The sequence below is a fragment of the Otolemur garnettii genome, unplaced genomic scaffold (assembly GCF_000181295.1).
Source record: "Otolemur garnettii isolate 467f Iridium unplaced genomic scaffold, OtoGar3 scaffold00006, whole genome shotgun sequence".
Lineage (NCBI taxonomy): Eukaryota > Metazoa > Chordata > Mammalia > Primates > Galagidae > Otolemur > Otolemur garnettii.
Genome location: NW_003852401.1, coordinates 28,648,264 through 28,673,776, shown reverse-complemented (window position 1 = coordinate 28,673,776; position 25,513 = coordinate 28,648,264). Strand labels below are relative to the sequence as shown.

At 43.6% G+C, this 25,513-nt stretch overlaps 1 protein-coding gene across 23 annotated transcripts in view; it reads left to right on the top strand.

Moving 5' to 3' along the window:
• TRPM3 (transient receptor potential cation channel subfamily M member 3) overlaps positions 1–25,513 on the top strand; it is a 559,493-nt gene that overhangs the window by 436,545 nt on the left and 97,435 nt on the right. For 19 of the 23 annotated variants that reach the window (XM_003782940.1, XM_003782943.1, XM_003782941.1 and 16 more), the window contains 3 exons: positions 18,615–18,715; positions 20,069–20,203; positions 23,776–23,826. In XM_003782940.1, coding sequence (XP_003782988.1) covers positions 18,615–18,715; positions 20,069–20,203; positions 23,776–23,826 — 287 coding nt within the window. The remainder of the gene's footprint in view (positions 1–18,614; positions 18,716–20,068; positions 20,204–23,775; positions 23,827–25,513) is intronic. The other 4 variants (XM_012813916.1, XM_012813915.1, XM_012813906.1 and 1 more) reach the window with 1 other exon arrangement.

The window sequence follows — 25,513 nt, the reverse complement described above, 5'->3', positions numbered from 1 at the left end:
CACATGACTGTGCTTCAGCCAATGGGATGTGATCAGAAGTAGCACATGCCATTTCCAGACGTGGAAAATGAGGAGCAGATGGAAGAATAGAAAATAGCAGACCCAAAAGACTGAGCTGTTATCAAGCTGACTTACACTTCAAAATGCCCAAAAGACCAAGAAATTGGGGCATCCAGAAACTCAAAAAGGGAAAGAGAAGGGAGGAAGAATATAAAAGAATTTTTTAAGTTTTTTTTAAGAAAGCAGCCAGAATGCCATATTCTTTCCCCTCCACCCCAAATCCTGCTCCAGTCAAAAATTAAAGATTTATGCTCCGAAGAAGGTAAAACAGATTTTCCCATCTAGGGGACACCAGGTGTGAAATGAGGGCCGGGGTGCAGGGCTGAAAAGGGTGGGTGGGGAAGGACACTAACTCAGCTAATGCATATTGGATAATGAGACCCCAACCCTCCTTCCCTGGTTGGCTCCCAGTACAGCAGCGGCTGGGCCTTCATCCAGGCAGGAGACTAGAAGAGGCTTTTCTATACAATTTGATCCCCTCAAGAAAAAAGAACTAAGGATACTCCATGAAAGATTTCCCATCTGAGAAACCCAACCAATTTATCCTACCATGAAGTTCACAGTCTAATAATCTCCAGTCATGCTCTCAGGGCATCCAATCAGCACATTAGTGCCTTACTCTTAAGTATGAGTGGATAACCAGGAACTATCAGACACATGGGAAATAGACACCTGGGAAATGTTAATAGCCTCAGAGAAGCCAAAGAGAATATGTCAACCATTAAAAAAAGAATAGGCCAGGCACAGTGGCTCACGCTTGTAATCCTACCTCCCACTCTGAGAAGTGGCTGAGGCAGGAGAAGTCAGCAGCTCGAGGCCTGCCTGACCAAAAGCAAGACTCTGTCTCTACTAAAAATGGAAAAATCAGCCAAGTATGGTGGTGCATACCTGTCATACCATACTCGGGAGGCTGCAGGATTGCTGGAGCCCAGGAATTTGAGGTGGCAGTGAGCTATGATGACACCTCTGCACTCTAGCCTGGGTGACAAGAGCAAGACTCTGTCTCAAAAAATACTACTAAGAAAAGTTTTTAAAACAATAAAAAATGTAAAGAAGAATCCTATAAAACATTTAGTTAATTTAAATAGTAAAAAGAGCTATGGGGCATTAAAAATAGAATAGCATTAAGGAAAAAAATTAATGGAATAATTAAAAGATAACATGGAAAAGCTCTTTTAGAAAGGATGGAAAAAGACAAAAAGAACGAAATAAAAAGAACAGAAGGTAGGAAATCATCAATGCAATAATTCCAGTAGATGTCCCAGAACTCTAGGGCATAGGTTGCTAAAAAATAAATAAATAAACAAATAACAATATAGAAGATGCAGATATTTTACTTATCCCAGGATATAAGTAAATTTCTTTTTGTCCTATCACAAGTAAGTAGAATTACCCAGTAAAATGTTTTTCTCTTTTACTCCCTCGGTCTTCACATTAATAACGTGCTTCTCAAGTTAGCATATTGTTTACAAAAGAGAAATGCATTTATGAAATTATTGGTTAACATGTTAACAGGTGAAGTATTAGCCTTTTCGTTGCAGAAAGGGCACAAGAAAGAGGAGACAGTCATTTATATAGGTTGGGAAAAAAAGAAAGAAATAGCATGGTTCTTTATACTATTCTTAATCATAAACCATATAATTTCATTCGTTCTTTCTGCCTCCATATGTCGTGAGGGCATGAGGAAATAATGGCAATATTTACTGCAGAAACTCCTGGCAAATTTACCAAGGGAGTCGGCTATTTAAATACCTGAATTTGTGAGTTTTTTATATAACTTTGGTCCAGATAAGTCTAATTCTCTATCTCTGAAAATGAAACTAAGACTATTTCTTCAAAGTGAGTGGGACCTGACACAGAAAATGCAAACTCCATAAATAAAAGGAAAAGCCCAACAAAGCTTAATTTACCACCGTCCGCCATCCCTCCATCCATCAGCTAGGAAGTGAAGGGACTCAGGGAGAAGAGGCCAGCACTCACTGCAGGTAGGGCACAGTCCTGAGAGGAGAAGGGAGCCTCAGTCTTTAGTCAAGATGGGTATGACAATTCTGTCAGCAGCAGCTTGTGTTAGGTGTCACCAGAGAACCGTGGGCACGATCCTGTTACACCAGGCAGCCTGAGGACAGTGCTAGAGGTACGTCCTTAATTGGGTGTGGTTGTGGCTCCTAGGGAGAATACCCAGCGTCCACAGCCAAGGCTGCCCAGGCAAAACTACACAACCAAGCCTCTCAAATTAAGTTCCTACTAAGCAATCATAATCTTACAATCTAAACATAGCAATTGTGTCTAAATTTAGACATTTGCATTGCAACAAATTTACATCATCTTGTTTATATATTATCCCCTAGAAGTTTCAACTCACTTAGGGGAGTGTCTGCAGAGAAATCCCCAACTGAAGATAGCATTCGATCAACTTGCTGAGCTCTGCCAGAGAACCTACCACTCTTTTATTTTATTTATTTATTTATTTTGTTGGTAGAGACAGAGTCTCACTTTATTGCCCTGGGTAGAGTGCCGTGGTGTCACAGCTCATAGCAACCTCCAACTCCTGGGCTTAGGCAATTCTCTTACCTCAGCCTCTCAAGTAGCTGGGACTACAGGTGCATGCCACAATGCCCGGCTATGTTTTTTGTTGCAGTTCTGCCTGGGCCGGGTTTGAACCTGCCCCCCTCAGTATATGGAGCTGACGCCCTACTCACTGAGTCACAGGCACCGCCGGAACCTACCACTCTTAATACTCATCAGCAATTCTTATATGCTACACTCTGGGTAATTGTAGGGACTATCTGTACTTAATTCTGAAAATTACTGCTTCACTATACAGTAAGTATCTTTTTATGTAAATTCAATGACACATAATCATTCACATCGACCACCGTAGAAACCAGAATTAATAATCTGGCTGGTAACTGTTCTCCACCCAGAAGCATCTGCATTATTGATCTGCTAACTTTATTAAATTATGGTTGTTATTCTGATAAATTTATTGTCAGGAATTTATAAGAAAATAAATATAGTGTTTTAATTATTTTATATAAAGCATTTTTCCCATCTATTATCCTATTTGCTCTCCAAAGTGACTTTTTCAGGAAGATATTATTAACATTGTTTTATATGTGAAGAAACTTAAGTCCTAGAGATATTGAGTAACTTTCCCAAGTCCCTACAGGTAAAAAAATAAAATCAGTGCTCTTAATCTTTCACTCAAAGAAGTTGTTTGGCCCATATATATTCTCACTAGCCTCTTCTTATCTAGTGAAGGGTAACCTGACATGGATCAGATCAGAACTAAGTAAGGCAGCTGCCGTTTGGCTGGTGTCTCAGTATTTCTCCAAGAAGACAGTCCTAATGTCAGGGATAAATTACATCATACCCGGCACATCTACTGTGTACAAGTCATTATCTTAAGTGTTACAAAGTCCTTAAAGATGTGTAAAACAATCTTAAAATATGGTAGAAGTACAGACCATAATATAAAGTGTGAACAAAATACTCCAAAGTCTCAAATGAAAGAGACTCCTGGGTTCAGGAGAAATTTTATTTTGGAAGCAGCATTTGAAATACCCTGCTACAGCTTAGAATGCCTTTATCAGGCCCATGTGAGGCCAGGCCTATTATACCTAATAGCCTGGAGAACTACAAAATAAGTACAGTCTGCCAATTAATTTTTAGAAGAATTTACTTTAAAAAAAATCTTATTTATGGGCAGTGCCTGTGGCTCAGTGAGCAGGGCACCAGCCCCATATACCAAGGGTGGTGGATTCAAACCCGGCCCCAGCCAAACTGCAACAAGAAAATAGCCGAGCATTGCGGCAGACTCCTGTAGTCCCAGCTACTCAGGAGGCTGAGGCAAGAGAATCACCTAAGCCCAAGAGCTGGAGTTTGCTGTGAGCTGTGATGCCATGGCACTCTACCAAGGATAACAAAGTGAGACTCTGTCTCTTTAAAAAAAAAAATCTTATTTATACTAAAAATCAGAACCTCCAAATAAATAGGATATAACAATGTGCAAACAGGAGTCATTTGCTAGTATGAGTAAACATCATTTATCTAATCAATAACTTCCTTCAAATGCATTTATAAACTGTATCTTTTGGACATCACCACCTTTATATGCTTATACAATACTTTATAACTTTTGTGAAAGAGAATCTGTTTATAAAACAAATATCACCTCAGTAACTGTTTGTGGGTATTGCTTTTTGCAGCATGATCGTGTATTGGAGTGAGATTTCACTCAGGGTGAAGTGATTCGGATGAATGGGGCTGGCAAGTGTGGGTGGAGTCCATTTAGAATCCATGTTTGCTGTTCTACATAAAATGAATAACTCTGAGTTCATTTTGACTTGCTTCAGAAATTAGCATAGACTATTAGGTGACCTTCAAAGAGCTTTCCCCAAAATAGAGGCTCACTAATAGAACCCCAGGGTGAATTGAGGAGGGGGGAAAATCCCCCCAATCTCAATTGCCCTCCATCACTCTGTCTCTATACATATATATGGAGTGTCCCTGAAGTCACCCGTAAAATCACTATACACAGAAATTCTGTATAGTGGAAATTGCAGTTAAATGGACCTTTACTTACAAAATATTCATTACAAAATTTTACAAAATATTCTTGATATGTCAGCCACCTCTTTGTAAGTTTTGTTATGAATATTTTATAAAAAGGTAGATTGAACCACAACTTTCCAATTTCCCTATGTGTGGTAACTTTATGGGTGACTTTGGGGACCCTGTATATTTGTGTGTGAGGGTGTACATATATTAAGAATACAGAGGGTGCAAAAAAATGTATACACATCATTAGAAAGAAAAAAACTTTATTAAAATTATAATACTCAAATCATGCTTGACGTCTCAGTTACAAAAGGTGCTCACATGTGACTGGTATTCATCTTTTGTTATCGTTACATACTGGGTACTACTATTTTAATACTGTTTTTTCCTTTCTTAAAATGTGTATACATTTCTTGGCCCCCACTGTGAGGGGGTGTATGTGTGTACACGTACCCACATGGTTTTTCCTCCCTGAGGGTGGAGACTTGGGTCCAGCACTGTTGCCCCAGTACCTACAATGAAGGCTGGCAAAGAACTGGAGTTCAGTGAAATTTGCTGAATCAATAAACCTCCCTGGGAACCCAGCTCTCCGACTGGAAGGACTAGATGGACTAGATCCCCCTTTTCCATCCCCAAAGACACTAAAATGAAGACATCAAGGATTTCAGCTCTGACAGCAGACTGCCGCCTGGGCTGGACTCTCGTCTCTGGCCCTTCCTGGCTACTTGCCCTCGGACCCCATTTTGTGCCCTCGTTTCTTCATATGTAAAATGACGACCATGGCACCTTCTAGGCTGTTGTGAGAATTCACCTCATTAACACGGTGCCTGGCACAAGCTAAGCATTACAAAAATATTAGTTATTATCTTTCTCCTTTATTAAAGATATACCAAGAAAGAAAACCTTATCTTCCTATTTCCTTCAGCTTCCTGTTTTGTTTGTAAGCCAAGAAGAAATGTCTTCAGCTGACGTTAATTCAGTTTTTCCTAATTCCTTCTAACTTTCTCTTGGGATTCAGCTAAAGTTCTTTTTACCAAGAGGAGATAGTCATCATTCAGGGCAAGAAAATAGAACAAAGAATAAATTATGCACAGACTCATCTAGTTTTTTGTGTGCATGTTTCAGGCCTTTAATATGGTTTTCCTCCAGGAAGCAGCCACATTCCTAACAGAGGCTCCCCAGGGTGGAGGTCTCCACTGTGGGAGACAACCCCAGGTGTCGCCTAGCAACCCCGACACGTGATAGGGCCTTGCAAGTTTCCTTCCACCTCAAGGGTCTTCACAGAGACAGACAATCTGATGTCTTTTAATAACAGGATGGATTTTAAGTGGTGTAGGCCTTACCATATCTGGTTAAATAAACTGATAGAAATGAATCAAACCCCTGAGAAGAACATTTAATCCAGACAAGTTTTTTACGGAAGACTAAAACAAAAGTCCAAAGACTTCAACAAGAAGAAATGCCCCTCAACTAGTTAAAAAAATAGGTGGTATTATTGTATATGTTACAGAATTGGGGCCCGATGATGAACAATGCCAGGCCAGCAAGTCCTCCGCCCCTCCCCATCCCAGTCCATCCAGCAGGACCAGACTGGACCCATCTGCGTCAGATGAGATGCTGACCTCCTCAGTGAGCTTCTCTCCTAAAGAGGGTCCAGAGCCTCCATTTACAACTCAGTGAAGCAGTTAGCCATGCTTGAGGTATTCAAAAAAAATTCCCCCAAACGTTGATGCTCAAGTCCCCAAATAAGTATTTCCTGCAACGTGTCTGCAGTGGCTTCGCAACATATTTGTGATCTTGCCTCAAGTGGCACCTGACTGATCAGCAGCCCCTATTCTTCTTTGAGCCTTCCCTTCCAAGGCATCCTGCAGGCCGCTGCTCCCTCTCACCTTCCGCAGATGGCAAACTCTCTTACATGTATAATATTCAGGTTCAGCTCAGTCCCTTCCTATGATTATTTTTCATTCACGTACATTAATTTCTTCATTAACCCTCTTTGCTTTTCCTGATCCCTCTGCAGTCCTCTCATCCAGGATAAAACGAACTCCCTCCTGGCCTCCCTGCTCTAACAGCTGACCCAGCGTGCACTTGCTCTTTCCTCTTACACTTTCAATGCCCCCCTTTCCAGTGTTTTGTTTTTTTTTTTTTTGTCCCCTTCTGCTACAAACACATTCAGGCCCCCGTCCCCTAAGAAGACCCAGGCATCTCTCCACTGAGCCCCTCACGGTGGCATCTTAACTTTTCTCCTCTTTACCGTCATGCTCTGAAAGGTGGTCTGCATCCACCTTCCTACAGCCTTCCTCGCCGCCTCCCACTCTAAACTCTTGACTCATTCACTCACAGCAAACTCTCACCTTCTAGACTCTACCCCAACAATTCACTCACAGAGCTTTCCATAACTCCCAAAGACTCTCAGGTGTGTCCAACCTACAGCCCAGGGGCCACATGCAGATTACATGAGGACTGTTTCACTCTGCATCTGTGGTGTCAGATATTGAGGAAAATGTGCAGGGACCTTTTTTTTTTTTTTTTTTTTTTGGCTCATCAGCTTTTGTTTGTGTGTTTTTTGTGTGGCCCAAGACAACTCTTCTTCCCATGTGCAGCTGAAAAGAAGAAGCTTGGACACTGCTGCTTAGTCTTCTAACTTCAATGAAACCCCTTCCAGAACCTCTCAGGAACTTTTGACAGTGTTGACTTTATCTAGTCCTTACTGCAACTCTTTTCTACTTTAAGGGAAGTCCTCAGTTTCAAGCCTGGTACTATGAGTTAGTGCACCCTTCTGAGCCTATTTTCCAATTAGCAAGTTGGGGATAAAAATATGCCAGACATATTTTTTGTGAACATTAAATAATGTGATACACGTAACATGCCCAACATGTCACTGGCCCTCACTGCATGATGATAATCTTATTTACTCTTACTTCTCCTTGGTGTCAGAGATCCTGAATATTCCGCCCTTCTGACCACTCTCTCTCCTTCATCAGACCCTCTCACTTCTTCCCTTCACCTTCTGCCAAACTGACAAAGTACTCTGACTTCAAATGTTCCATCTCTATGAAAGCCCCTAGACTTTCCTCTGACCCTGGCTTCCCTCTCTGCACCTGTTTTCTGATTACTTACTGGAAAACTCCCTTGGATGTCACTGGGCACCTCAAATTAACTGTAAATAAAAATAAATAATATGGCAGTGCCTGTGCTCAGTGGGTGGGGTACCAGCCACATACACTGATGCTGGAGGGCTCCAGCCCCAAAAATTAGCAGGGCATTGTGGCAGGTGCCTGTAGTCCCAGCTACTTGGGAAGCTGAGGCAGGATAATCATTTGGGCTCAAGAGTTTGAGGTTGCTGTGAGCTCTGATGCCAGGGCACTGTATGGAGGGCAACATAGTGAGACTCTGTCTCAAAAAATAATAATAATAACAAACTGATTTTTTTCTCCTGAAGTTTATTTCTACCTCATTTTCCCCACTATCTTTTCACTTATCTAAGCTCAAGGCCTCCAGTAAATTCCTCCTCCCTTTGCTTGAGGAAACTCTTGCCGGTTTGGAGCATTTCTTGCCACCGCACTATCCGGCATGGCTGTCCCTGCTTTCCTTCCTCATTCAGCACCATCAGGCCTGCAGGAGTTTCGCCGGATTTGTTGTGCCGGCCTCTCACGGGATCTTCCTGCTGCTTATTGAGCACAGTCCTGCCCATCTGCACGCTTCAGCCAGAGGAACGCCGCTAATGCCACGCTCCCATCAGACCCTCTCCCACCCAAAAGACCCTTCAGGACTTGCAATATCGGCCTGGCTATGTAAACTCATCGCTCTTCTCTTCTTCTCCCAGGGCTTTGAGAACTAATAAGGCAAAGGAAAGAAAAATACAAAGTAAGCTGCATTTCTGGTGAAAGGAGGAAGTGAATTCCAAAGTAGTGTGGGAGGAAGGGGAGAGCTGAGGCGAGAGGAATCAGTGGGCAGTGGCAGTCCTCAGAAAGCACCAACAAAAATGCCACGCCTGGATGCGGGTTACACCCCACGATGCCCAATGCTGTCCTTTGTTTGAAATAGTGCGGGGATGAATGAGAGCTGGAGGGCGGCGGGAGTCCCGCCCGGCCCTGCTGAGCACACAGAATCAGAGTGGGGGCTGCACGTCTGAGTTTGCAGATAAGCCATGCTTGCGGGAGGGAGCTTGACTTTGCAGTGGCTTAGAAGAAAGCCTTCCGGTTGGGGTAATAACTAGCCCGGAATGCTCATCACATGGTAAAAATAAACAGGGAATTAGCATAGACTACGTACAGAGATCTTGTAAGGAAAAAATAACAAAATGACAACGGGACTCTAACAAATGCAAAGTTTTTAACCTCATTGTAGCCTTACATTAATCTGCAAAAAATAGTAATAACAAAACGTATTAACAGAAGAATACTCTTTATAAAAATGTTTCCAGGGAACAGATGAACATTATGAATAAGCGTGTCATAAAATTTTAAAATGTCCAGTCTTAACGAAGCGTTCATCCGTGAGGAAGTATTTCCGAGTTGGAAGACCCAGATTCGGGTGAGAGGAGCCCAGGCGGCGACAGGGCTGCGCGTGGGAGACGCGCTCAGGGAGGACGCGGAGGGTCAAAAGTAACTCGGCCCAGCACTGAGCAGGAACCGTCAGATCAAATACGCACCCTGGAAACTCGGGCAGGACGCGGACGATGGAAATACACAGAGAAATAAAATTCAGTGGGAATGAGTTGCTTGGAATTCAAGGGAAATGATAAGACAGAAAAGGGAGACCCAGCGTAAGCATGACTGGTGACTCCAAGGAAGAAAATCAGACTCGTGGATCCCAGGAAATATGATACTCTTGTAATTCCGCAGACTTCTGCTCGGGCCAGGCGGGTTGACACTGGAGCCACTTCTTGGGGAATGGCCTGCGGGAGCCCGGAGGCTGGAGCTGGGCTGGGGGCGAGCGGCGGGCCCTGTCCTCTCCGCCCGTCTCCGGTGCGCAGTGTCTGTCCCCTCGGGCCCTGGTTCCCACGCCCTCTTAAGTGGGTGAGCTTAGGGCTGTCCCAGAGCCCAGCGCCCTCTGTGCCATACAGCAGCGTCCTGACAGGTCAACACTTTTTTTTGTTTTTTAATTGAGACAGGGTCTCACTATGTCACCCTGAGTAGAGTGCTGTAGTGTCACAGCTCACAGCAACCTCAAACTCCTGGGATGAAGAGATTCTCTTGCCTCAGCCTCCCAAGTAGCTGGGACCACAGGCATCCACCACAACACCCGGCTATTTTCTGGGTGCAGTTGTCACTGTTGTTTAGCAGGCCCCGTCCAGGTGTGAACCTACCAGCCTCGGTGCATGTGGCCGGCGCCCTAACCACTGAACTACGGTCAACACTTTTAAGTGGCCACATTGCGCCCGTGAAGTCTGGCAGTGAACAAAACAAGTTTCCTCTCATTTCAAGGGAAAAAATCTCCATTGGTCCTGTGCCCCTTGTAAATGAAGCTCTGTGTTCCTTATTCTCCTGCTAGACGAGACTTCATCCAGAAATGGACCAGATCAAGCGGCTACACTCACTCACTCACTCCCATCAACTGTTACAAATTTTTATCATTGTTTTTTTGTTTAATAGAAAAATGCATTGTGTGACCAGCAAGGGGGTGACCACCTTTCCTGCTGCACCCCAAGAAATGCAGAAAAATAATATAGGAAAACATTTTTGTCATTTATTCTTTTAAGGCATTCCCATTTTGCATTTGCTCCACTGGTCCACTGAAATTGCCCTGGACAGGATGGTAGGTGGCGACCAAAGTTGCTAAATAAATATATTATATATACACAATAATATATATACATGCATATATATATATATATAAATTCCTAAATTATATATAAGTGTGTGTATACACACACACACACACACACTTATATATAATTTAGGAATTTTTTTATTTTAAACTTAAACTTGACCTAGATATGGCAGGCACCACTTTATGCCAGGAAAAACTGACCTAACATCATCAAGGCCCAGATATATCCTAGTAAAGTTACCAAATTTGAAAGAAAAATAAAGAACACTTTAGGCCACCAGAAAAAATGATTAAGTCACTTGTGAGGGTAAAAATAAAACTGGACTTGGGACTTTGTACAGTAATATTTCATGCCTGGAGACAGTACGGCAATAGATTTTATATTAACCCAATATCATTCAAATATAAAGTCTACTGAAAAGCAGTTTGAAACATTCTAGAACTCTGGAAATATTATTTTCATGTATCCTTCTTGAAAAACTTACTAGAGGAGAATTCAACCTACCAACCAAGGAATCCTTGGGTGCTATACTCTGGCAAAAAAAAAGAAAAGAAAAGAAAAAGAATGAATTGTGACCATCGATACTAGAATCTAATAGAGCTAAAATAAGAACAAAAATGGGAATTAGAGTAACAGAAAGAAATGTAAATGTTACTTGCTATGTAATGTAGAAATTATTTTTAAAAGTTGAGAGCATGAGGAAAGATGTGTAGAGACAGACGTGGTAGGCGTTATGCCTCATTGTGTTATCTGTACTTTTTATTTGCTATAATCAAGAATATAATTTGTGACGGGCAATTTAAGCACTAGTAAATAGAAATACAACAGCACAATAGAAATTTAACAGCACAAAGGAAAACACTAAAAATGTAATCTTATAATCTAAAATTGAGGAAAGGGAGGAAGATAATATATACTAATTTTTATTACATTAGAAAATTAATCAGTGCTATCTAAAGAGATAAAAGTAGGGGCACCACCCCAGGCTGAGGGAATGAGAACTGCTGTTTAAACAGATCGTATGCACATTAAATTTGGAGAGTTCTGCTCTACCCCACAGCCATATTGTCAAAGAAATACTTCCTTTCTCATTTCTAACTCCCTTTTTTCCTTGGTCTACCTGTGACAGTATTTTTTTTTTTTTTTTGAGACAGAGTCTCACTTTGTCACCTTTGGTAGAGAGCTGTGGCGTCATAGCTCACAGCAACCTCAAACTCTTTAGCTCAAGACATCCTCTTGCCTCAGCCACCCAAGTAGCTAAGACTAAGGCACCTTCCCTGATGCCCAGCTATTTTTAGACATGGGGTCTCACTCTGACTCAGGCTGGTCTGTAACTTCTGAGCGCAGATGATCCACCAGCTTTGGCCTCCCAGAGGCATGAGCCACCGCACCCGGCCTACAACAGAGTGTTTTTAACAGCTCTGTATGACTTTCCTATTACTGCTGTGAAAACAAAAGTCTATTCTCTTAGAGTTCTCTCAGAAGTCTACAATCAAGGTGTGGACAGGGCTGTGTTCCTTCTGGAGACTTCGGGGTGAATCATTCCCCTGGGCAGCTCCATGCTGCCTCCACTCCTCATCTGACTGCACCTTCCTTGAGTCAGTCCAACCTCCTGCTTTCTCTGTCACATCTCCTGCTGCTACTTTCATCACCTGTCTTCTTGTTATGAGGAGCTTTGTACTTACCTTTCACTGCCCACTGGATAATCCAGAATAATCTCTCCATCTCAAAATCCTTAACCCAGTCACACTGCAACAGCCCTTTCCCAATATAAAGTTCCCAAGAACGTCTTCTGGGTTCCATCACTCAGCTACTACAAACTTCATTTGTACAAGTACCCACCATCTCTTCCCAGTCTGGTCAAATTCTACTTCCTCCTTAGAGCTGCCTTGACTGCAGTGATGGGAAGCGCTCAGGACTTCTTACTGGTACAGCACCAGTGGCACCACTCGATTCCTTGTGACATAGTGATTATATATTTGCCATGTCTTTCCCTTTATCCCATCCCACCCCACTTTACTTGAAGGAAGAGGTTGCAGACAGGCTCCAAATCCCACACTCTATTACAGGTACACACACTAGTATCATCAAAGATTTAATAATCGCCAAATCCAAATCCTGTTCTAGGTTCATTCATCTGTTTAACAAATACCTACTGAACACCCTGCTCTGAATGCTTGTGTCCCCCCAGAATTTATGTGTTGTGATCTTAACCACTAAGGTGACAGTATTAGGAGACAGGGCTTTAGAAGGTGCTTGGGTCATGGGGCCGAGCCCTCATGAATGGGATCAGTGCCCTTATCCAAGAGGCCCAAGATGCCCTTCTTGCCCCTTGTACCACGTGAGGACACAGCAAGAACACACTGCCTACAATCAGAAGGAAGCTCCCTCACCACACACTAAATCTGCCAGTACTTGATCTTGAACTTCCCAGCCTCCAAAACTGTGAGAGATAATTTCTGTTGTATATAAACCACCCGCTGTATAGGATTGTGTTACAGAAGCCCAAACAGACACACTTAGATACCAGGCAATGTTCTGGACTGTGTGAATAAAACAGTGGATAAAGTCAACTAAACACCTCACCTCCTGAGGTTTGCTTTCCAGGGAAGGGAAGAAAATAAACCCATAGATACAGAAACTGGAACCAGGAAATCAGCAGATTAGGGGAGAAGGAGGCCAGTCCTGCTCATTTGTCCCTGTTCCAGCCTTTGCCTGTGGACCCCTCTATCTTTCATGAACGTGTCTCTTCCCACAGTTGAAGGCACCATGGCCTCTGGGTTCTCTTCCTGTCTCTGTGACTGTTTGGGGTGAGAACCTCTGGGTTCTCTTCCTGTCTCTGTGACTGTTTGGGGTGGTCCTTTTCTAAGATTTGTTTTCCTTTCATGCCTTTTTTTTCAGGTTTTTTTTTCTTTAATGGCACCTGTGCATGTTGAATCCGCATGCACATAGAAGGTGTAACTTTACTATCAACAGCAGTAGCTGCGCACATCTTCATGAGGGAAGTGAATTTTCCCTATCAGCGATGATCTGAGAGTTTCTGAGATGTGGCTCATAGGGGATGTGGGCTGGCATCCTCCTCAGCAGGAGAGTTCCTGTGCGTGCGAGTGTGCAGGGCTGGTGGTGGGTGGCTGTCCTCAGCTGTCTGTCTGTCCTCTGTTGCCGGGCCACATCATCGAGTTACTTTCACACCTTTTAAGCATTCTTTGTATTCGGTTGTCCATCTTTTACCCTCTCTTTCTTGTGCCTTTCATGCTAATGTTTCCCAAGTCTCTGTCTCCAGCTCTCACTGCTCCCTGCTCCAGACCTCAATATCCAATGGCCTCTGGTCATTGCCACGTGGATTGACTCCTTGAGCTCAATATATTCAGAAAAAAATTTTCTCTGCTCAAAAGACCTTATTTTTATCCTACATTGCCAATCTCAGTTGGCCGTTATATAGCCGGGCTTCCAGGTGAAAGACTAGGAGGCTGCTTTTGACTTCTCTTTCTCCCTTGCTCCCCACTTCAAGCCTATCACCCAAGGCTATCCGTTTTGCTCTCTAAACATCCCTGTGCCGGCATCTCCTTCAGGTCCTCATTACTCTTTCCTAGAATGTTGCAACTTTTGCTAACTGCCCTTCCTCGTGCTGTGCAGTGCATCCTCCACCCTGTGTTACCAAAGGGATTTTTCTAAGACACAATCTGACTGTGTCATTTCAAAGACAAAGTCCTTCAGTGTTGTCCTGTGCCCTCAAGATGAGGGGGAATCTCTTTCATATCACTTACAGATCCTGCCATGTCAGCTTCGGTTCTCTCTGCTTCTAACCAACGCTACACCCCACGCATGTAGGTACCACGCCTTCCCGTGAACTTCTCAAATACACTATAGTATTTCACTGCCCAGTCTTTGCACACCCTGTTCCCTTTGCTGAGTGCATTTCTCCGTATCATTTGTCTAGTAAACTAATGCCTTAAAATCCACGTGGTTGTTATTTATGCACTAAAATCTTCCCTGACATCCTGCAGAAAGAGAAAGCAATAAAACCATGATTGGTGTGTCTTCTCCGCACTCACATTCATTTCCACATCAGCGCCTTTGCACCTAATGTTTCCTCTCCTGAAACGCTTTTCCCCAACTCTTCACATATTGGCTTTTCCTCTTCACTTAGGTCTCAGTTCAAATGTCGCTCTCAGTCGGGCCCGACTGCTCATTCTAACAGCGGTCCCGCCTCATGCTGGTGACTATCCTTATCACCCCTGGACTGGTGCTTGGAGGACCCACCTCTGAGCCCAAACCACAACCATAAGGACTCCACATCTGTTTCCATACTTCACGGCATTTTCCAATCTCTTCTTCCCACACGAGATCAACCAGATGTCCCAAAGAACTTTCATACTTGTGCCTACAAGGTGACCCAGGGAATCCATGCCTTGCCTTTGGGAGGGCAGTCTGGCCGCGGAAGATTGCTCCAGCTCCCTGGGACAATATTTCTGTCATTGGAACATGCAAAACTGGGTAGTCAGAAGCATGCTGCCAGGTTGATTTGTTTAGATAAACACATGTCCCTCATACCCTGGGGGTAGCACTGCTCCTTAGCACCCACACAGCCTGAAAAGACATTGTTTATTACTTTATTTGTTTATTTTCTGAGCACTTCCCTGCCATCAGTAGACTGTAAACTCTGCAAAGATGGTGTCCTTAGCTATCTTGTTCACCACTGGATGGTCAATGCCAAAATAGTTCCTGGAACAGAAGGTATTCAATGAATATCTATTGAGCAGATAAGTGTATTATTGTATAAGGTGGCATGTTTAATTACAGACCTCTCTGTTCCTCTAGGCCATAAGCACTCAAGACAGAGGATTCTGTCCTTCTCATCTGTGTCTTCCTCCTGGCACAGTGCTTGCCAGAGAAGAAGGCATGAAGTAGTTATCTTTAAATGCATAAATAAATGAACAGGCAGAGAAGGAACGTACATTATCTACATTAGAAGGTTTTACTCTTACCTTCATATTAAAATAAACTCGGGAGCTTTTAAAAACTGCAATGCCCAAAACCAATGGAACCAGAATCTCTGGGGTGCGTACCAGGCATGAGTGCATCTAAAGCTCTTTAGGCAATTCCAGCACACAACTACGGTTGAGAATAGCGTGACCAGCCACCCGGGTTTATTCAGGACTGAGGCATCTCCAGGATGCAGGAATTTCAGTGCTAAAACTGCCACGCTGTAGAGCAAACCAAGATGGTTGGTCACCTGGATTGAGAGCTGCTGATCCAAACTGTTGCCAGGGCCATTCTGAGTGATATGTTTTCAATTTCTGACAAGTCAAGACTCATTTGCTTCACGCCTTCACTTGACACTTACCTAATTACATTCTGGTCCGCGGCGCACCTTGCCCTCCTGACTGCTTCCTGCTATGTGTTCCTGTTCAAGTTCGTGCTGCTAGTATTAACTTGGGTGACCCACAAATGGCAAAGGGAATGATTAAAGCAAGTCAGCACCATTCAATAGACCAGCTAGAGAAGCGGAGGAACATCTACAGTGCTGCCTTCCAGATGCCATCTCAGTGAGCCATCACCTCTTTTCCTCTCCAAATTGATGGCAGTACATTTGGACACATTTCTATTTATCACTTGTGTACGAGAGCTGTCTGGAAAGTATCCAACCACGTAATATCAGAAATAGTGTTAACAAAGGCTAGATACTTTCTGGACAGCCCTCCTCTGCCAGTTACCCAGTATGAGTGTGCAGACCCTACCGTTATCTGAGTAGATAATCATTTTCTTAAAGGAAAATCCCTGTGAAAACTGAATTAGAATTCATCATTCCAAACACAGTCAATTTACTCCCAGGATGCAGTTTGTACCAAACCCATCAATATGCAGAAACCGGAATCAGAGATGCTCTTTAACCTGTGAAGGGAAGGTAGCAGCACAGCTCTCTCGGGCCCGTGATTCCTAGTGTGGCCCCAGATCAGCAGCAGCAGCAGCAGCAGCAGCCTGGCAGCTCATTGGAAATGCAGAACCCCACGCCCCACCCCAGAACTACGGAATCAGAGTGTCTGGAGTTAGGACCCAAGAATCTGTGTTTTAAAAATTTCCCTGTGTTGTACTTTTGCATCCTCACATCTGAGAAATGCTCGTCTAGCAAGCGCTTTGCTCAATCCTTAATGTCAGCATCTCAAAGCCCAGAGGGAAGAAGCAAAGGAAAGCCGGGGAGGAGGGACATCATGCACTGGCCCCTGAATGCACGTTGGCGACACCTGGAGTGCTTTAAAAACTATCAGCGCTGGGATCCCCAAACAAGCAATTGGTAAGGGGCGCCCCCCTGAGCAGTGCTCCCCAGTTGATTCTAACATGCCTCCAAGTTTAATAGTCACTGATAGAACTTAACCGCCAGGAACCCTGCCCCCACCTCACCACTTCTGGCCTCCACTGCTGAGGAAAGCATTTGCCCTCCCTGCTTCCTTCCCACACAGCAGCAGCAGTGACGGAATGAAGAGGGTGCTCCCTGCATCTCAGCGCGGCCGTGAAGAATGACATTCCCCTTTCCTTCCATTGGGAGCTATTTGACTTTTGTTCACTCCGCCCTCTCTGAATCTCAGTATCTTCATTTGTCCAGTGGAGACAGTAAGACCCAATACCTGGGATTATTTGGGACGTTACATATGACAACACTAGAAGGGCCCAGTAGTTGGCCTGGAAGATGCTGTATGCTAAGACACTCTGTGCCAGGGAAGAGCACTGTCCCTCTACCCTCCTCTCCTGCTGGGGGCTACCCAGCAGCATGACGCTGGGCAAAGGGCCTCCTCCTTGGTGCACAAAGGGTGTTGGTTATTGTGAGAAACACGTTCCCCTGGGAATTCACGGCTACGATCTCATTGCAGTCTCACAACATCTCAGCCTTGTAAATGGGGTCATCTTGTCCCCATTTTGCAGACAAGAAGGTGATGTCTTAGAGGAGTGGTTCTCAACCTTCCTAATGACACGATGTATTTTCATTGTTACAAAGGGATCATGACCCACAGGCTGAGAATCGCTGGCATAGAGGATTCCAGACTGATGCAATCTTGAAAGGGCAGCTCAGTTCCCCTGCCTGTACCCCATGTTCTTTCTACCTGCTGTGCCATCACCTCCTTCAGCTTCACACCCCACTTCCTGGCAGGCTGCACTTATGGACAGGACGCTTCCATCAGCCCAGCTCTTTTCCAGTAGATGATGATAGAAACATTCCATCTCTGTGCTATCCCTGTCCTGCAATGATAAAAGTGATTTCTCTCTGTGCTCTCCGATTCAGCAGCTGCCAGTCACATGACTGAGCACTTGAAATGGAGCTTGTATAACTAAGGAATTAAAGTTTTAATTTTATTTAATTTTAATTCATTTTAATGTAAATGCCCCCACATGAATTGGACAGATCTAGAGACAGCAGCTGGAGGATAATGGGAAACTGGGAAATCTTTCCAGTGGTTTCTATTCACACATCAAAGTAAACCTAAACCACTTCTCTGCCTTCTTCTTTAAAGCCCTTCTGGACTCATTTATTTTAGTACAGTGACAGGTTGGCCCACCAGTTGATGACTGTCCCCTACCTATGCAGAATATAATTTGAATGATGTCTCAACACCAGTGATTGACCAGCAGGAACAAAATGTGTCAGACAGCAGCGCTTCTCAAACTTTATCACCAGGGATCTATCTTGCTAAAATACCGAGTGTGGTTTAGCAGGTCCAGACGAGGGCGAGGGCCTGAGGTTTAACTAGCCAGGCTGTGGAGCAGTGATTCTCAAGAGGCCGATTTTGCTTCCCTTCATATTCGGGAGCATTTGGCAATGTCTGGAGATGTTTTTGATTGTCTTGGAATTGTCTGCATCAGTCTGGAGTCCAGGTAGGCTAGCATAATTACAGTGTACCTGTCGGCATGTATGAAATATCACATGCACCCATAAATAGTGCAATTATGGATGAAAAGAGCATGGAGTTTCAAAGACCTTTTAACAAAATTTACAACATCATAATAATAATTATTATCTGTGATGTACAGGAGGGCCCCAAGACAAAGAATGATCTTGCCCAAAATGTCAATAGCGCCAATTTTGAGAAACCCTACTCTCTAGCCGAGTCTGCTCTTCAAGTAAAGGGGATCGGTGGCAGAGTGACAGAGCAAGTTTTCTTGGTATCGGAACTGACCATTGTTTTCTCTCTTCCTTTCTGTTCTCCCACTTGTCTGCACACAGGAGCCAATGCCTCGGCCCCAGACCAACTGAGCTTAGCTTTAGCCTGGAACAGAGTCGACATCGCTCGCAGCCAGATCTTTATTTATGGGCAACAGTGGCCGGTAGAGTATATGTTGTCACCCTTGAAAAAGACCGCTTCTTTGGGCAAGGGTATTTGTTAAGAAGCTTTTCTTTAGGATAGAAACCATTCCTTTGCAGCACAGTCCCAGGACTGGGCTCCCTTTCTCATATTTAGGGAAACACTGCCACCTAGTGGAAATAATGACTGACCACAACTCCAAACATTCCAAACGCTTCCATCTCTATGAGTGGCCCAGGATGCAAATATTCAGCTGCAAATGATGCCATTTCTTTTAATACTCCTGGAGGGGAAAGGGGGAGAGGCAAAGTTGTATTAATTAAAATTAAATGGAATTATCAGTTTGTTTCTGATTGTCTTTGATGGGAGTGAAAGGAAGAGGTAGCAGCCCAAGCCCTGGCACCTCATGCTGGTTTATGGCTGGGTCACACCTCAGGTTGCAGAATTAGCAGGCTTCCCTCTGCAAGTGCCATCTGGCCCTGGTGGCTGAGCACAGGTCCTCCCTGTGTGAAAAGAACAACACAAGAGAACCAACACTTTATATAACTGTTCTTGGTTTCTTTCCCTCAACTGACTCTACCAAAAATAAAAACGGGGGAAATTGGCCTTTGGGTGGTATGTACATGCACCCACAGGGGGCAGCCCTGCAGCCTGAGATTTGGTTTCTGTGCCTGAAATAACACCACTCACAGGCAAATCTTTTTTTAACCCTTCCTTTCCTGCAGAGCTTCTGCCTGGGAGCGGGCACCTGTCTTCATTCAATGCTCATGGATTGCTAGCACAGAAACATTTGTCAGAGTCTAGACATTATGAAGTTTCTGTGAAAGGAATTAAATAAAAACCCTAGCCTGTGGCAATTCCAGAAAGCAGGCTCTTCTTTTTTTAGTTAAGTGACACCATCTTGTCCATGGTCTTGTCCACTTCTACACAGAGACCCAGCATCTATTTAAGTCCAGTGGTCTGTCTATTTGGGTCCCTCTTCTCGAGTCAGCCAGGAGGCTCTTTCTGAGCCTGAGGATGATGAAAATGAAGACAGAAAATGACCCACTTTAGACTTCACTGGTGTTGGCAGAAGTTTGGTCAGAGAATTGTGAAGGGGCAAAGGCCTACTAAACCCTTGCACTTTCTCACGACCCAGTGCAAGAAAGAGATTCGAGAAAGAAATCCCTTCTTTCGTTTTTATTTGCAAAGACAGGCCCCAAAATACAGGGCAGGCTGTGGCTATCCCAAAAGTGAACAGTCTTGCTAGCATATTGTTGGGTGCAATGAGGGCTTACCAGGTGTCAAGGTATCCATTGCTAAGCTTTTCAGGTGAGCACCAAAGAACTATATCCCGGGACCCTGGGGCGGACTAACTCATTGACTCGATTTACAGGTGGGGTCTCTGGAGCAAGCCATGTTGGATGCCTTAGTTCTGGACAGAGTGGATTTTGTGAAATTACTCATAGAGAATGGAGTAAGCATGCACCGTTTTCTCACCATCTCCAGACTAGAGGAATTGTACAATACGGTAGGGCCAAACTAAGGCACCTTTTTATTTTCTCTGTTTTTTTACTATTATTTTACCTTCTCCTCCCCCCACATGCCTGTGATTCTCTTCCCCACTCCCCTTAAAATGCATGGATCATTCTTCACAAATACTCCCTTAGACCTGTGTAGACAACAAACACCAAAATGCCACTTGTTTTAACTGCTCAGTTGTCAGCATCTAACGCAAAAAGTTATGTGATAACCTAAGGGTGTTGTTCTCATATTCTTACATAAAACCACAAAGTGCTGGAAATTAGAACACAGTTTATTCTGTAAGCCCAGAGAATGTTTGAGGCAATTAGCAGGGGAAGATTGATTTAACTCCAAGCATCAAAGAAGGGCAATTAAATATCCGGCACCATTTTGTTATCCTCAGAACTATGGAGTTCATTCTTTTTCCACAATAGTACAATAAAATGCAAAATATTTCTTGTTTGGCATTATTCAAAAATATAAATATTTTTAGTTTTATAATGATTTTCTAATTGACTTTCTAGGGATACCAACATGTAATCATAGGTAAGACCACTGCTTTATGAAGGTGCTGAGAGTGTTCAACAAATGTATTGGCTCTGAAAAGATAAAAAGTGTATTGACTCTGAGCTGGTATTGACTAAAGTCCAGTGAAGTTTGAAGAGCGGACGTTTCCCCCTGTTTAACAGATAAGGAAACTGAGGCTGTTTTATCCCACTGGTGCAACTATAACAAAACATTTGAGACTGAGTAAATTATAGACAATAGAAACTTACTTTTCACAGTTCTAGAGGCTAGAAAGTCTAAGATCAATGCTCCGGCAGGTTCAGCATCTAGCAAAGGCTGCTTTTTGCTTCCAAAATGGAATCTAGAGACAGGCCCAGTGGCTCACGCCTGTAATCCTGGCACTCTGGGAGGCTGGAGCTCAGGAGTTCCAGACAAGCCTGAACAAAAACAAAACCCCTCTCCACTAAAACTAGAAAAACTAGGTGGGTGTTGTGGCAGGTACCTATAGTCCCAACTACTCGGGATGCGGAGGCAGGAGGATCGATTGAGCCCAAGAGTTTGAGTTTGCTGCGAGCTGTGACATCACAGCACTCTACCTAGCATGACAAAGTGAGACTCTGTCTCAAAAAACAAAACAAAATGGAAGCTTGTTTTTGCATCTGCCAGAGGGGACAAATGCTGTGTCCTCACACAGCAGAAGTGACATTAAGGCAAAAAGGCTGAATATTGTATGAAGCCTCTTTCATAGTGGCCTTAATCCCACTCACAAGGGAAGAGCCCTCATTACCTTCTCGCCTCCTAAAGGCCCCACCTCTTGGTCCTATTGCATTGGAGATTAAGTTTCAACATGAATTTTGAAGGGAACACAGATGTTCAAATCACAGCAGAAGCCAAGGTGACCTGGTTTGTTCAAGGTCAAAAAACTAAGCAAGAACCCAATCAATACCAAACATAAGACTTTGTCTCAGAGGTTACTTATCCCCACCTTTGTCCCAGTGTCTTTACCCCACCATGCTGAGTACAAACGGACGGGGCTTGTTACCTGTCCCCAGACAGTGGTAGTGTGTGGATGGTGCTGTCCTGGCTCCGTCTCATTCCCACGCAGCAAGTAGGAAACAGGTCTGCAGAGCGGCTCCCGGTTTCTGTTTTCTCTGCACATTTTTCTTGGCTCCACATACTGAGACTTTCATGATAGGGTTTTATTTTTAAAAAATCAAATAAAAAAGAGAGAGTTGAATGGCATATCACTTAGAGAATCAAGGGAGTAGAATGATTTATTCCAAAAACGGAAAAGAAAGGTAAGAAGTAGGAAAGTTCTAGACTGAGAAAGGCCAGTAGATTTCCTTACTCCACTCACCTGGTGATGGTTATCTGGAATACTCTGTTGACAAGGATTACAAGACAGTGTGTGGCCTTAGGAATAATAATAGCTAACATTTATAAAGTGCTAAGCACTGTTTTAATAGATTTATAAATATTGTATCATTTAACTCTTACAACCACCCAATCAGATAAAGTGGTATGATTATTCTCATTTTAGAAAGGATGAAACTGAGTCACAGTTAAGTAACTTGCCCATATTCAGAGCCAGTCAACAGGAGAGTACGGTTGGGAGCCAGGCACTGGGGCTCCAAAGTCTGCATGTTCAATCATCACACAATACAGCAGCCCCTTGGTGGAAAAAGAGTTCTGATGAGTCTGTCCTTGAGAATGAGCAGGTGGATGGGGCAGTTTACAGGCTTGTCTCACTACCCAAGTATGTTCCAACTGTGCTTAGGGATTTGCTATTAAGGATTTCCTTAATAACATCATCAGATTTAGCAAATCAAAATACAAGTTATCTGGCTAAATTTGAATTTCATATAAATTCAAACTTCTCAGTATAAGTATGTCCCAAATATTACATGGCATATGCTTATGAAATTCAGACTTAATTAGGCATCTTATATTTCATCTAGCGTTCCTGTTCCTAAAAGACAATAGAATGGCAACATACTTCATTTTATTCTTCCCTCGAGCAAACGTGTATCTATTCTCCACCTCCCCCTTTTACCCAACAGCCGGTGGCTTTTTCTTTCAGTCAAGTTTCTGTGACCTGTCACCCAAATCCAGCCCATTGCTTATTTCTGCATGGCCTATAACCTAAAAATGTCCAGGCTGTTTTTTTCTTTTACATTTTGTAATGGTTGAAACAATCCAAAGAAGTATGATACTCGGGTCGGCACCCGTAGCTCAGTGGCTAGGGTGCCAGCCATATACACCGGAGCTGGCGGGTTCAAACCCAGCCCAGGCCGACTAAACAATGACCATTACAACCAAAAAATAGCCAGGCGTTGTGGTGGGCACCTATAGTCCCAGCTACTTGGGAGGCTGAGGCAAGAGAATCACTTGAGCCCAAGAGTTTGAGATTGCTGTGAGCTGTGATGCCACGGCACTCTACCCAGGGTGACATAGTAAGACTCTATCTCAAAAAAAAAAAAAAAAGTATGATATTCTATGACCTGCTAAAATTATATAGAATTTGACTTTCTGTGTCCATAAGTGAAGTTTTGTTGAATCATAGCCCTGCTCGTGTATTTGCATATCACCTATGGCCACTGTCACACTGAGCAGTTTTGATAAAGACTGCATGACCCACAAAGCCTAAAATATTTACCAGCTGGCCTTTTTGCCGAAGAGCTGGCCAGCCCCTTTTAGACAATTTCTCATTCATTATGGGCAATAAACAAGTCACAAAGGCAAAGCACCAAAGTGTGACTCCAACGCAGCCAATGGACCCCTTTGTTTCCTCCTGCTGCAAAATAGTCATGTTTGGGCCCAGCTGTCAACAGAACTGACAACTTTGCTTACAGAGTTTAAACCTAGAACCTCAAACACTGTCTTGAGAAAAACAATCCAAAAATCTGCCAGCGTGCGTGTTCAGAAAAGACAGGTACAACTGAGCAGCTAGAACAAGGCCCGTCCTGACGAACTGCCCCCTGCCAGCCAGACCCCTTCCTTCCAGATCCTTCTCACCTTGCCAGGTGGAGCACTGACTAGGAAAACCATTTGATTCTTCTCTATTGTTTTCAGAGACACGGGCCCTCAAACACATTGTACCACTTGGTCAGGGACGTCAAAAAGGTAAGAACCCTCTCGACCGCAGGTCGGAGGCCCTGTCTTGATGGCTTCCTGTGATTAGAAGAGCGTCTGTTTTGCATGAGCTTCCTGAACATTCCTGCCCCTGCCAGACCCCCTTCATTTCAGAACAGTGTGTTTGCGCGTCTTTTAACTCTGACACCTCCGCTTATGACACAGCTGTGATGCCATCGCCAGTCGCCGTGGGTTTAGACGCTTTCGCTGGACACAATGCTTTGGGTAGTGGCAGTCTAGGCTTCCCTCCATGCCCAGTGGATTTATGCCATTACCTGTATTTTTTCCATAAGCCCCTCGCTGTTTGGGGAGCTGGTTTCCATGCTGCCTGGCTGGCCGGGAAAGGTATCTTCATTTGCTAGCTCCTGATACGATATCACATCTAGCATCCCAGAGAGCGTGGTAAGCATAGCTCCAAAAGTTTCAGGAAACAGAGACTAATACACATACATACATTCCATCCTAACAGTCTGTTTTTTCCAGAATATCTTTTCACATTCATCATCTCATTTCATGGGAGACAAAAAAAAGCTGGTAGGTATGGATCAGGTAGAATTATTCTCATTTTACAGATAAGGAGGCTGAAATACAGGGAGGTGAGAACCATGTTGGTGGTTAGGGAGGAGCCAGGAGTAGAGCTCAACTCCTTTGATTAATAGTAATAAAATAATAGCTGTGAGTCAGGGAGGACAGGGTGCGTAGCATTGATAAACGTTTTCAAGGCATCTCAACTCATTTATCCTCCACAACAATTCTATGAAGTTCAATTATTATTTTATTATTGTTACATAGTATTAGTCCCCTGTAAAGATGAGAAGAACGAGGTACAGAGTTTACATTTAATCTTAGCCAAGTGTTTATTCTTTTTCCCCGTATGATCTCCTTCAGAGGCAATTTGGGTTCTGAACCCTTGATCCCATCCCCAAAAGTGATGTGTTAACATCAAAGGATTAAAAAAAAATGACGGTATTTACCCCACCCCGTAAATATGTGCCCAAGCGCACATGTACATATATAACCACTATTGCCACTTTGTAGCGATTCTTCAACAAAATCCACAGGACGTATTCAGGAAAGCTACAAAGTGAGGTCAGAAACACAGTATAATTCCTTCATCACATAGGGCATCATTGATGTCCCATAGACATTTTTTAATTTTCCCTTCAAACGGCCAAATGAATACTGAACCTATCAACCTGCTGGACCTGGGGCTGCTAATAATGAACCTATCAACCTGCTGAATCTTTGCTAAAAATGAATAAAGGATATAAAAACAAAACAAACAAAAGCCTCCCAAATTTCCCTCCTTTGGCCCTTGCAATTTTCCTCTCATCTCCCTACAACCTTAACAAAGAACTTTCCTCTGTGAGTGATGCCTGTAATTCTTTCAAAGCAAGGGAACCAGGCACTGTGCAATCTGTACCCCCAACTCCATACCCATGTCACTAAGACCATCCTCCACTGGTCTGCCCCATGCCCTCCACGAACTCGTTCCTCTCTGCTTCACGTCCTCCAGTTTCATTGAATTCATCCTGGCTTAAAATTGCCTGGAACCCAAACTTGGACGAGGAACAGTAGACACATCCAATGTGTATTCTTTGCCAAGATTATTTGTTGCTCAGGTTCAATAAAATGTTTTGAGTTTCTTTAAAATAACAAGTAGGGTATCATCCCCTCA